Source organism: Carassius gibelio, chromosome A8, assembly GCF_023724105.1.
Source record: "Carassius gibelio isolate Cgi1373 ecotype wild population from Czech Republic chromosome A8, carGib1.2-hapl.c, whole genome shotgun sequence".
Taxonomy (NCBI): domain Eukaryota; kingdom Metazoa; phylum Chordata; class Actinopteri; order Cypriniformes; family Cyprinidae; genus Carassius; species Carassius gibelio.
The window spans coordinates 2,477,669-2,490,870 of record NC_068378.1 but is presented as its reverse complement, the minus strand read 5'-3'; the positions used below and the strand labels follow the sequence as shown (position 1 = coordinate 2,490,870).

Sequence of the window (13,202 nt, the reverse complement as noted above, 5' to 3'; positions counted from 1 at the left end):
GTTCCCCATTCATTCTCGACGCAGCTCGAGTTCCTGAAGAGGAACCAGGGGCAATTAGGAATCTGACTTTAGTTGCACTCCAGGATGTTTTAATAAATCATAATGTCTGCAGTGTGCAATGTGAATCAGTGTACCAGTGAACTCAGCTGAAAACATGAGATGTTCGGTTCGAAATGTAATAGGTTTAAGAAAACATGTTTAAGTTGTTTAAAAAATAAATGAACTTTTTATATTTTGTGCTTTGGATTTGGTTTGGTGTGAAATGGCATTGATTTGAGACCCTCTTGTAATATTTTCTGAGATTTTAAAGAGGAGTAATTATTTTGGACAGGACTTAATTTCATCCATCTGAAATTGACTGGATGTGAAACGGGGTCAGAGGAAGACTTTAAAAACAGCTTTGTTGAAACTGGAGAATGGTTTCAGAGCATGAGAAGCTTATTACATTTTAATGAACCTTTAAGAAAACATTCATAAGTCAAGTGTGGAGTTCATAATGCCAAACTGTGCATACAAAAGAGTTGTACAGTCCCGTTTCACAGGTTGTAAATGAGCAATGCAGGTTATTTAAATGGGTTTTTAATGAAATTATAATGTCCTCCATGCTACCAACAGGTGACAAGACAACTCAAAACATAATTCACATTAAGGCTGGCAGAAATCTTGCCCACGTCTCTGTCTGTCGTTATAGGGCATATTCACATTGGACATAATAAATATGACAAACAAAATAAATAGATGACACATTTACACATTTTCATCTAAAGAAGAAGGTAAAGCATGCAGACATGATATTATCAATGCATTAAAGCTACCTGTGCTGAAACCAAAAACTTCAGTGAAACAAATGACTGGAAGGCCACACATGTTGAATCTGCAGGTAAAGTACACTCAGTGAGACAGTGAATCACATTCATTACTGTATTCTACCGGTTGCATATTTAAAACAGGGGTCCCACAGCCAGAGAAAACCTAGAAAAATTTGCATCAGTGCATTCCTGGTCATGATATTGAATAAAATCTTATAAGTCACGGACATCTCTATTACCAATATACATTTTCTAGTTGTGCTAGGCAGACAGAGCTCCCAAACTAATATAAAAAAAACCCTTATCCAGTGTTAATGGAAATGCACTGATCAAAGAGTGTGGGGACCCTGTTGAAATTGATTTGCCATACGTATTCAAGACCCTACTTTCACACACAGCCCTGGTTTGAGAGACGTCTTCTGTGACAGCTCTGCATTCATGCATTCACGCCCAAACAACATGACTTTCGGAGCGTCCTTTGTGTCACTTCCGAAATCTTTCAAATAAATTGTTTTATGCATTTAGACAGATTAGGAAATAATGAACAGAGTATCCATGTATAAATGTGCATAATGCCAACATGTCCATACCAGTATGTACAGTACCTCTGCCTGAATGGGCTGTGTACAGTATGTCTCTTTGGGTTTGGCCAAGCATTTCCACTACTAACTGTGTGAGTCTCCTAAATACAGCAGCAGCTGAACTGTTGAAACACAGTGTTATAAATGAGCCGATCATCATCATCATCATCCACAGAGCTTTAAACAGCAGTGTTGCTGCTGCCACTCCGGCCCAGTGCTAAACGTCCCTGATTGACATGCATTCCCAGATCCATGGAGGTCGCCAAACCCATAGCTTCATGTTTCAGTGGCATCACCCTGTTGAAGTCTCTCAGCGTCCGGTTCATTAGCGTCCTTTAAGAAAGCCGTCCAGCACGCGGTCACCCTTCTCTGAGATCCAGTATCCTGCCATGGCAGCCACTCCTCCGATGAAGATGGCCGTGAAGACCATGTCTCCTTTGGCAGCTAGAGTAGCGAGAGCACAGATCACCACGCCGAAGAACATCTGCTGGAGCACGAGCACCTCGTCATCCGTCATGTCATCAAACAAGCCCTTCTCTGGCCCCGCTGTGAGGACACAAACAGACGAGGTTACACAGAATGTCTCTCTGGGTGAACACACATAGTTTCTAAGACTGTGGCGGCATTAAAATGGACATAAATTACCCTATTGAGAAAGGAAAATTAAAAGCTTCCTTCAAGTACTCTGTGTCAAAATATATAATGGACAGTTTCCTACTCGTTCCTCTGTTTTTCACTTCCTGACTGACACAGGAACACAAGATTTTTAGCAGTGCTGTATGAAGGTGTGTAACTGATGCTTTACTCGTGTATGATGACATCCCTATACTGGGTGAGTACACTAAATGAGTGCCAACTAACCTACATACTCAACATTCACACTGATGCATGATCAATGGGTCAATGATGTCATGCTTAAAAAATGCAATTCATAAATACATTGACTATATATTTTTTTATTAAAATTAATTTTTGTGATGCATACAGTAAAAATGTCAAGGTGATTAAACTGTTCTGACATCATAAATACTGATCAAGGGTAATAATAAGTGGTTTGCCATAATCACTTCACTGATTTTCCAAACTGCTTGACATCTGTAATATTTGAAAACATTTGTCAAATCAAAGTCACGTGGTGACCAAAGTCATGTGATTTATCCAACATGCAAAGAAAAACCCATGTGACTGTTTGTCAAGGTCAATCATTTGATTTTATTACAATTTAATAAAACCTTAATGACATTTATTAATTGTAATGTCACTTCACCCAAAAAACACTGCTACTGTCTACGGATGAGAAACTGTCGAGTGTGGCAGAAAGCAGAAGCCCGAGGAGGCAGTGAGGGAAATGAAATCATCAGCATGATCTGCCAAAGACGCCTGGGAAACCACAAAACGAGTTGGAGTAAGGCTGATGCCAAACGTTGGGGGACACTAGTGGTGCAGAGGGTCCAGAAGGCTGCAGAAGAAGTCGGCTTCTAAGAGCAGTTTGATTCTTCTATCAAGAGCAGGGGGTGCAGTGGGATCAGGTGCTGGAGCGTTTGTCCAGGAAGGAACTCTGGACTACTGGCCAGGGCAAACTGACCTTCCACGTGCGTTCTGTAGCTGACATATTACCAACTCTAAACAACCTAAAGGTCTGAAGCAAAGACAAGGATCCATCCTGCCATCATTGTGAAGTAGCCCTGTGCACCATGAAACACATTTTAAAGGTCCTGTTTTTCACGCTTTTTTGAAGCTTTGAATGTGTTTATAGTGTGCAATATAACATGTGTTCATGTTTCTCGTGTAAAAAAAACAGTATTTTTCCGCTGTTTTCACTGTCAAAAAAACGGGCTGATGTCTTCCTTGTTCTATGAAGTCCTTCCTTCAGAAATATGTAACGAGTTCTGATTGGGCCAGCGGTTCCTGTGTTGTGATTCGACAGCAGCTGAGCACACGCTGCCCTCCTGGAAACATGATTGGACTAGTTTTGGGACTAGTTTTGAGAAGCAAGTGGGCAGGAGCATGTGCTGGAGATGTACTTCTAATCACAGGAGCGTTTTTACTGACGAGATGCGCATGAAAATTGCATTCGTTTTTTTGCACAGCCCTAACATCTAGTTAACAAAGCTAAACAGTGTTCCCCTTTGTGTAATAAGTTACAGAAACTGTTAAACGCACCAACTTAATAAAATACACTTACCGGTTGTGGTCCATAAACAACAACTTCTCCAGACAAAGAGGGAACTGCTCCATCTTTCAGGAATAATCTTTGTGTGAATCAGGCATTAAACTGATTGAGATTGAGAAAGCTGTCCTCAGTGTGCTGCACATAGTTTTACATGTGTATTATAATTTTCGGGAACAGAGTTAAACATAAATTGTAACCATTAATCTCCAAGAACAGCGTCCCTGGGAAGCCCAAGCAAAGGTGATTGGACTCCGAGATGAAAATAACAGCGTTTCAACGACATGGAGACAAACACAACTCTTCCTTCTTCTCCGTCTGAACGCAACAAGGCCACGCCCCCCGTTTGTGAATTCATGTGAGCGGAGTTTAGTCAAAAAACTGTTTTAGTGACGTCATTACTGCAGGAACTAGAGGGATGTAGTCCAAACCGGTCGTTAATTGTAGGTGAATTCTGTTAAATAAAATATCTCGCTTGGCATTGCATTTTGAGCTTGAGAATTTTACAGATATTATTTATACTCTAACAACATTACACACTAACTAAAGTTTAAAACATGTGATCACAAAGAACGGGACCTTTAATAGCATTTTCCCCAAGGCACTGAAAGAAGGCCACTACAGATGAGAAAATGGCAAGGTTGTTGAAATTGCCGAATGGACGGAGACAGTCAACATCAGGTACCACTGCTCAGAGGAGTCAGTTTCCTAAGACAGGGACACAAGGTTCCCAAGTTTAGAAGAAATGACAGTACCCTGCCACCTATTTTGTATCAAGCTTCTGACTGTTGTTGACCCCAAAAAGAAGCTTGTCTGCCCAAAAGGGGCCATGACCACACTTCTGTCCAGGAGCACAATCTTGGTAGTTGTGCTCAATGTGCACCAGAAGGACGAGCTGAAGAAAGCCAAGTATCACTATATGATTGATGAAGCTTCTACTAAAGGATGAAATGCAGTCTTGTTCCCTATTGAAGCTGGCTCTCGCGGCTTCCCAGCTACATCTGTGCACTACTTCTTAAAGTAGCTTGGGTTGGAACATAAACGACTGAGGAAGGCCACCAGGGAGACAGCAGCGGCAGCAGAGTTAATGAAAGATCACAGTTGGACCCCTTCTGCAGGTGAAGCCTGATCTGGTATAAACATATATATATATATTGTGACGAGCACTCCCAGAGGAATCAGCGTCGCCCTGGTAACCAACAGAAAACACCTGCACGTCCTGGTCACCGGCTGATCGGTCACAGCTGCTCCCCATCAGCCTGCACACTGTTAAGGAGCACACGATGCACTCAAACAACGGTCTCGAACCGAATACAACACTGGTCTAATCCCTGTCTCATCTCTTCACAGAAAGCAGCGAGTGACCGACAGCCCACCCACTTTGGAGCACGTCAGGACACCCACTTTCACCTTAACTGGCACCGAAGAGCACGGAGAGCACACGGGAAGCACCGGCCACCAGAAAGCGGAGCAGCACATTTCACCAGGCACATATATATATATATATATATATATATATGAATATATATACCATATTTTTCGGACTATAAGTTCATGTCAAATTAATTTTGATAAATAAGTCGGACCTAAGTATAAGTCGCATCAGTCCAAAAATACATCATGATGAGAGAAAAAAAAACATATATAAGTTGCACTGGACTATAAGTCGCATTTATTTAGAACCAAGAACCAAGAGAAAACATTACCATCTCCAGCCGCGAGAGGGCGCTCTATGTCTTCAGTGAGGGAGCTCTATGTCTCCGCCCTCTCACGGCTGGAGACGGTAATGTTTTCCCTTGGTTCATTTCTCTCGGTTCATGTCAAATTAATTTTGATAAATAAGTCGCAGGACCAGTCAAACTATGAAAAAAAGTGCGACTTATAGTCTGGAAAATACGGTAATCACATCTGTCTGTTGTAGTTGCTCCTGCAGTTCCTGCTTGTGGCAAAGCATCACTGACGTTTATCTCAACTTGAAATTATAAGAGATTAAATAATCACAGACCGATCATTTTAACTACTGATTTAATATTACCATCCATCAGAACATTGTACTGGTGCTGATGGAAATGAAATGATTTGTGATCGTGACACTGAACAATTTTCATGCTTTGTTCAGCTCATTTTGTCATACTCTTAGTGTGGAAGCGTTGGGCTTGATCATGTGTTTACTCACTCGGTGGCAGATTCTCCACACAGATGCTGTCCCGTCGAATGAATCCCTCTGCACACTCGCAGCGGAATGAGCCCTCCTCATTTATACAAGCTTCATTGAGTCCAGGACAGGCGATGGCTCTCTCTGAACACTCATCGATGTCTGACAAAGACAGAGAGATACATTTGAGGTTCATGGAAGCTGTCCAGAAATGGTCCATAAACACACACTTACCCAGACACTTTGCTCCGGTGAGTCTGAAACCTCGAGCACACTTCTTACAGCGAGCAGGTCCACTTCCCATACAGCCCACACACGCCTGATCACAGCCTGCACACAGCTTTCTGAGTACACACTCAAACACACAGCATGCATTTGTGAGCATTAGCGTGAGACTGACCTCTGCACTCATAAGAGCCATCTGTGTTGAAGCAGTACGTGTTGGATGGACAACGTGCTAATTCAGTGCCGCATTCATCCACATCTGCAGTAAACACACACACACACAGTGATAAAAAGCTATGCTACACTGGTTAGTGTTGTCCAAAGAACTGGTACTACGGTAACAAGTCAGAAAAAAAAATAATACAAATGTCTCAGTACTGGTGGTACCGAGTGACCGGTATCTGAAAGGTGCGCAGATGCGCTCTCTTCATAAAGACATCAAAAGGAGGAAACACACCAAAATAACAAAACACTTTAAAGACTGACACCCAGATCAAATGAAAGAGTTCAAGCAGGTAAGTTCCGTTGTGTTTCTCATACATTGATTTATTTGTGGCGGCCGCCAGAATATCAAAACTGACCGCCACAAATAGATTTTGGGAAAGGCTTTGACTTCGTTGAATAAACATGAGCTCTGCACATGTCAAAGTTGGAACCCAGTGCAGGTGTTTTTATATCACTGTATTTTTTGAAGGAAACCGACTGTCTTCAGAAAGTTATGGAGAGATCGTTACTGACTGATCCATGAGATTATTACAATATCTCAGACAGGATATCTAAACACTCAAATATCATTGAGCCGCCTCAAATACAGTGGGTTTAGAAAAGAATCAGCCTCCTTTAAAATAATCGTATTGAGTTTTGCAGACTGTAGTGAAGACGGACACAGTTTTTGTTTTATCCAGCTGTATTTACTCAGTGCTACGTATAACATCCAACATCCAACATCAACGTGTCAAATAACTGACAGAATCGATTTGGTAAAAGGATCCCCCCCTTGTGTCAGAATTTTGTTGAAGCACATTTGGCTTCATTTTCAGCCTTCAGTCTGTTGGGATTGTCTCTACTAACTTTGCACATCTAGACATTGCAGTATTTGCCCGCTTTAGAAGTTCTGCTGAAGGTTCAATTTGACGGTGAATGTTTGTGGACTTCAGTCTTCAGTTCATTCCACAGATTTTCAGTGGGGTTTAAGTCTAGGCTCCGACTAATCCATGCAAGACATTCCCTTTTTTTTCCTTGTGCTCAGTTTTGCTGTAAAGTTGGAAGGTAAACTTTCTTCTCATTGACACCTTTCTGGCAGAGAGCAGCAGATTTTCCTCAGTTTTCCCCATCCATGTTTCCTTCTATCCTTCTACCCAGAACAGCATATGACCACCTCCATACTTTACTGGAGGAATGCTGTTTTCTGGATGCAAAACTGGATTGGATTTCCACCAGACATATTATTTGGCGTTGAGTCCAAATATTTTAGTCTCTTCTGCCTCAGAATCTTCAAGGTGCATTTTGGCAAAGCTCAAGTGGATTTTCTTGAGGAGAGGCTTTTTTTCTCCATCCCCCCCATACAAGCCACAACTGTGGAGGATTTACGGTATTATTATCACATGCACACAATGACCACTCTTTGTCACAAATGTTGCCGTTAGCCTCTAGGTCTTCTCTCTGACCAGTGAAAAGGTGATGAGCTGCACCTGATTGAGTTTACAAGCCATTTTTAGGAGGGGGATCCTACTCAGTGATTCAGTTTTTTTTTCTGACATGTTGGTGTTTTATCTTTTACTCAATAAAATACAGCTGCAACAAAAATTGTAAAGCAGCCAAATGTGAATATTTTAAAGGGGGCTGATTATTTTCTATACCCACTGTATGGCTTATGATTTGAAAGTGAAAAATGTAAAATAAGAGCAACTTCACATCTTATGTTACCTAGATATCCAATTTTTTGTGCTAATAACATTGGAAATAACTTAAAATATACCATCATTTTTGGTCAATAATACAATCATTAGAAACCATAAAGGTTCTACGTTAGTTTGTATACACTCACAATATCAATGAAACATTGAGCTTTTGTAAAATAAAGAAAACAAACGGACTGCATTTCTTGCCGTCTCGTTCTCTGTGAACTGGAACACGTCACAAAACTGAGCATCCACTGCACTTCAGAGCCGGCGAGACAGTATCGCGACATTCATCTTTGCAGCCGACACAGTCTCAGAAAACACTAGTTTATTATGTCATTAAATTGAATAAACATGTCATTAGTCAACTAATGGCTTAAATGAATCAAAACTCTTTAGTCGGGGCAGCCCTATAATTCTGATAAATCATGCAGTCCTTCATAATAGTTCCATGTGAAGCCTGACAGCCTCTGATCACTGCATGTGTGCTTGTGTGCCCTTCCGACGTACATCTCCATTTGTGTTCCACACAGAAGTTTGGAACAACATAAATGTGAATCATTAATTAAAGATGTTTTACCGATTGCTCTAAATCAGTCTGAGTAGGAAAAATCAGTTTTTACAAATAAGAATTTTGTTCAAACCACTTTCCAAATGAGTTTGTATTTCTGGAGAAGTGCTTTTGAGCTCACCAACACACTTGCTGCTGTGAAGGATCCATCCAGGCTTACAGTCCAGACACCTGTTGTCCTGTGGACCTGTGCACTTTTTACAGGAATGATGGCAAGCTGCATAAAACAGACATTTGAACATACAGTCAATATCTTCATATGTGAATAATGTTCACTGAGCAGGTCAACTGTGGTTCAGCGCTTTGGAATAATAACATTTATGACATTCATTTCTTTCTTCTTCGAATGCATCTCTGCAGCAGATTTTTAGCACTGATTCTTCTGCAACAACTCTCTTTCTATGCATTTTTTGTTTATTTGCGCAATGCTTCTTTGAACTTGCATTTCAGTTGAATATGAGTCTTCTTCTAGTCAAAGTGGATTAAAGTTATGGAATATGCAACATCACACATTGACACCAGTGATCAGATGTTTCAGCATCATGTTTCCTGTAGGCTCCTGAGAGCGGTTACCTGAGCAGGGTGGCTGTGTGTGGTTGGAGCTCTTCTCTCTGTAGTATCCGTCAGCACAGTCCTGACACAGGACGCCCGAGTATCCCGGGTCACAAACACAGTCTCCATCTCCCAGACGTGTGCCTTCACCCTCACAGCGGCCCAGACCTCCACACACTCCTCCAGCACCAGACGGACACTCTGCACACACACAGAATCAGCTTCTCTGCTGAAATCGGAGTGTGAAGACCAAGCAGGCAGATGCAAGGATGAACTCTAAAGGATCGTTCACCCCAACATTTTTATTGGCTGTTAATTTACTCACCCTCAGGCCATCCAAGATGTAGATTACTTTTTTTCTTCTTCAGTACAACAGTAAAGAAGAGTTTTAGCTGAAACTGTGGTCCAATATTAAAATCAGCAAAAAAAAAATCATATCAAGCAACATAAAAAACTTGACAATCAGTTTGTGTGAGAAACTGAACATTATTTACAACATTATTCTCTGTAATCATTCAGCACTCCAGTTCCTCCAGCAGTCACTGAGCAAACGGTTTGACCCGAACCGAAGACCGATGAGCCGCTGATATGCTCATGTGTGAACCCAACACTTGAACGAAGGTTTTTATGGTTTCTCATGGTTTATGTTAAAAGGTGAGCTGATGAAGACTAGTTTATTCACTTTACATGCTTTAGACATTTAAAACATCCATGGTTCACATCATTATTGGATGCTTTCATAATATAATTGCATATGCGTGATGTCATTGTGTGATTAAACAAACTAGTGAACTGAATCAAATCATTTGAAACAAACTGTCAAAAAAAAAGAACGAGTTCATGAAAAAATAATCAGGTTTTGACAATGTCTGAGGCTCTGGATTACAGGTTACAACGTTGAGAATAATGTTCTGTTTCTTGCACAGACGATCATTTTGCTTCTTAAGACCTCAATATCAGGAGTCACAGGAATTTATTTTTCAGTAGCCACTGTCTTGTATTTTATGAATCACCAAGGACCGCAGTTTCAGTAAAAGTCTTCATAAATGTTCTACTAAAGAAAAAACCTACATCTTGGATGGCCTGAGGATAAGCAGATTAACAGCAAATTTTCATTTTTGGGTGAACTATCCCTAAAAAATCCACAGCTTCTGTTGAAAATATGGAAGAGCTGATCAGCTGATTTGGTGTATATGAGCAAATATTGCATGATTTGTAATGCTGTAAGGCAGATATCCTCAAATTACCTAGCTTGGGAGCCAATATCAGAAAACAACATTTGACCAGAGATCAGTGAACAAAATTACATGTCAATATCACACTAAATAGATTGTAAGAGCAGACTGATGGAGGGAAGAAGTGCTTCCAATTATTGTATTCTTGTTAGCAATGAATACCTCCAAAGAAACATGTGTAGCATCATCTCTTTGCATCAAAATGGCCTTACATGCAAGGAAATTGCTACAAAGAATAATGCAGCTGAAAGAACCATTTACCAGATCATCAAGAACTTCATGGAGAGAGGTTTGACTGCAGTGAAGACGTCTTCAGGACGTCCCAGAGTGTCCAGCAAGCACCAAGACTTTTGGATAACGGCCTGGTGTCAAGAAGGGCAGCAAAGAAGCCACTTCTCTCCAAGAAAAACGTCATGGACAGACTGAAATTCTGCAGGAAGTACAAGGATTGGACAGCAGAAGACTGGTGCGAAGTTATTTTCTCTGATGAAGCTCCCTTCCGACTGTTTGGGACATCTGGAAAATCAATTGTTTGGAGAAAAGAAAAGGTAAATGCTACCATGGTCCTGTGACATGCCAACAGTGAAGCATCCTGAGACCAGCCATGTGTGCTTTTCAACTCTCATAATTCTGCCCAAAAACACGGCCATGAATAAAGAATGGTATTAAAACATCCTGCAAGAGCAACTTCTTCCAACGATCCATGAGCAGTTTGGTGATGATCTGTGCATTTTCCAGCATGATGAAGCATGATGAAGAAGTGGCTCGAAGACCCTTACACTGAAATGTATTATCTGTGGCCAGGCAACTCCCCAGATCTCAATCCTATAGAGAACCTGTGGTCAGTCCTCAGAAGGCGAGTGGACAACCAGCAGCCCACAAACTGTGACCAACTCCAAGAACTAAGGCAAGAATGGATGGCCATCAGTCAGGATTTAGCCCAGAAGCTAACATCAGCTAGCCAGAGCGAACTGTAGAGGTCATGAATAACAAGAGTCAACACTGTGAATATTGACTCATTATAAATCTTTGCCAATAAAAGCCTTTAAAACTTACGATATGCTTCTTTTTGTTTCTCAGTATACCATAGAAACATGTGGAAATTTAATTGACAAATACTGAAGCAGCAAACTTTGCAAAACACAAACTTAGGTCACTGCCATGACTGTATATGGTTTTCATTCAGTTTTAGAATGTGGAAAATGTCAGCTGTGACTTCATAACCAAATCTGTCCTGTCCACTTTGACAAGCTTCAACCAGTAAAATCTGTTACTAGATCAGCAGTGTGACAAGTACCTTAGCTAAAAGCTGCTCCACAGTAGGCTTGGTGTGTACAGCTGTGTGTGTGTGTGTGTGTGTGAGATCACCTGCACATTCAGGCCCGTAGTGTCCAGGTGGGCAGCACAGTCTGAGCTCCTCAATGCACAGCCAGTCGAACAGGTCTGGAGCCTCCTGCTGTCTGTAACCTCACACACAACACATTCTCCTTCAACGTCTCGCATATCAACCAACAATTTACACATCTCTCGCTAACATCATCAATGCAGTGAAGTTTACTCAGAGTAAACAGACAGTAATTTGTTCTCTCAGGATATGTTCTTACACTCTGGACAGAACCTGTTTGATCAGTCTCTCTTTGTTAATTATGTAGCATCCAGCAAAATATAGCTTATACAATGTTTGTTGACAGTCATCAAAAGCTTCGGTGTCAATGAAGCACAGGGAAAGGGGAAAGACTAAAAAACTAGATGAGTAAAGTTAGAGAACAAACTGTGAAGACGACTTGAGAGAGACTAGCAGGGCATTGGATTGTTTGCATGATTCTAGCATGATTAGCATGTAGCTAACATGTTTCTAGCATATTTTATAATCATGATTAACATTGTTAACATTTATTTATAATTATACACATTGTTAGCATTTGGCTAGCATGATGCTAGACAGTTTACACACTCTATAAGCCTTACTGTACAAAAGTTTTGACCCCGTACATTAAAGTCTATGGGTCTTTTCTTAGTTTTTATAGTCTGTTTAACAAAATTTGTAAGTCCGATCAATTAGAAAGATAAAGCAACCCGAGACAGACTAGTCTGAACATCTGACCCGAGGTGATTGTTGTAGCTTGAAAAATCTTGGAGGAGATACAGTCCAAATTTAGTCTCTGAAGAAGAAACTTTAATTGCACTTTCTCAAGCCAAATGTAATGACTGCACATGACTGTAAATCACAACAAGCAGAAGAAGAAGACAGGCACCTGTGAAACCACCACGTCTCCACCTGGTCCTCTATCTGCTCCAGCAGCCTGTTGCAGTCAAAGTCAGACTTATCACATACAGCCTCTACGATCTCTAGCAGACGCGTTTCACTGCAAACACACACACACACACACATGCCTGTGAAACAAAGATCACGCACCAGGATAATTACTAGCCCTTACTTTTGAAATCTTGTGCTCTCGCTCGCCCAGTAAACTCCACATCATAAGAAATGGAAAAAACAATCTATAATTTCCATCATACTGGAGTATGTTTAGCATGTGCTCAACACAATTTTAATTATGTCTAAAAGGGATAGTTCACACAAAAATGAAATGTGATGTGTATCTGCTGACCTCCAGGGCATCCAAGATGTCACACTTGGACACAAACCAAGATTTTTACCTCAAGCTATTGCAGTCTTTCAGTCTTAAAATGTAAGTGATGGGAATCACTGCTAAAACATGCAATAAAACAACAAACATACTCAAACAAAACCAAATGAAACCCTGCAGCTCGTGGAGATACATTAATGTGTAAAGACACAAAACCATCAGTCGGTGCAAGAAACTGAACAGTATTTATATATTTTCTTTTTTACCTCTGAACTCTCAGAAACCTCCTGAGCAGTCTCAAGCAGGTGCGTGAGGCGTCTTCTTCTTGCTTTACAGCGGATCGCAGAAGTGCGTTACCGCCAGCTCTCTCTGAAGTGGACCCTTGACACTACTACTTGAGATTGTAGAAAGA

General features: G+C 40.9%; 1 protein-coding gene across 1 annotated transcript in view; it reads right to left on the bottom strand.

Annotated features, from left to right (window-relative positions):
* Positions 1 to 563: 563 nt before the first annotated feature.
* Positions 564 to 13,202, bottom strand: part of LOC128019185 (protein disulfide isomerase Creld1-like) — a 17,445-nt gene continuing 4,806 nt past the window's right edge. The window contains exons 4-11 of the mRNA XM_052605280.1: positions 12,455 to 12,565; positions 11,568 to 11,659; positions 8,986 to 9,165; positions 8,534 to 8,629; positions 6,116 to 6,199; positions 5,950 to 6,045; positions 5,737 to 5,877; positions 564 to 1,936 (exon numbers count right to left, since the gene is read on the bottom strand). Of these exons, the coding sequence (XP_052461240.1) occupies positions 1,716 to 1,936; positions 5,737 to 5,877; positions 5,950 to 6,045; positions 6,116 to 6,199; positions 8,534 to 8,629; positions 8,986 to 9,165; positions 11,568 to 11,659; positions 12,455 to 12,565 (1,021 nt within the window). The 3' untranslated portion in view covers positions 564 to 1,715. The remainder of the gene's footprint in view (positions 1,937 to 5,736; positions 5,878 to 5,949; positions 6,046 to 6,115; positions 6,200 to 8,533; positions 8,630 to 8,985; positions 9,166 to 11,567; positions 11,660 to 12,454; positions 12,566 to 13,202) is intronic.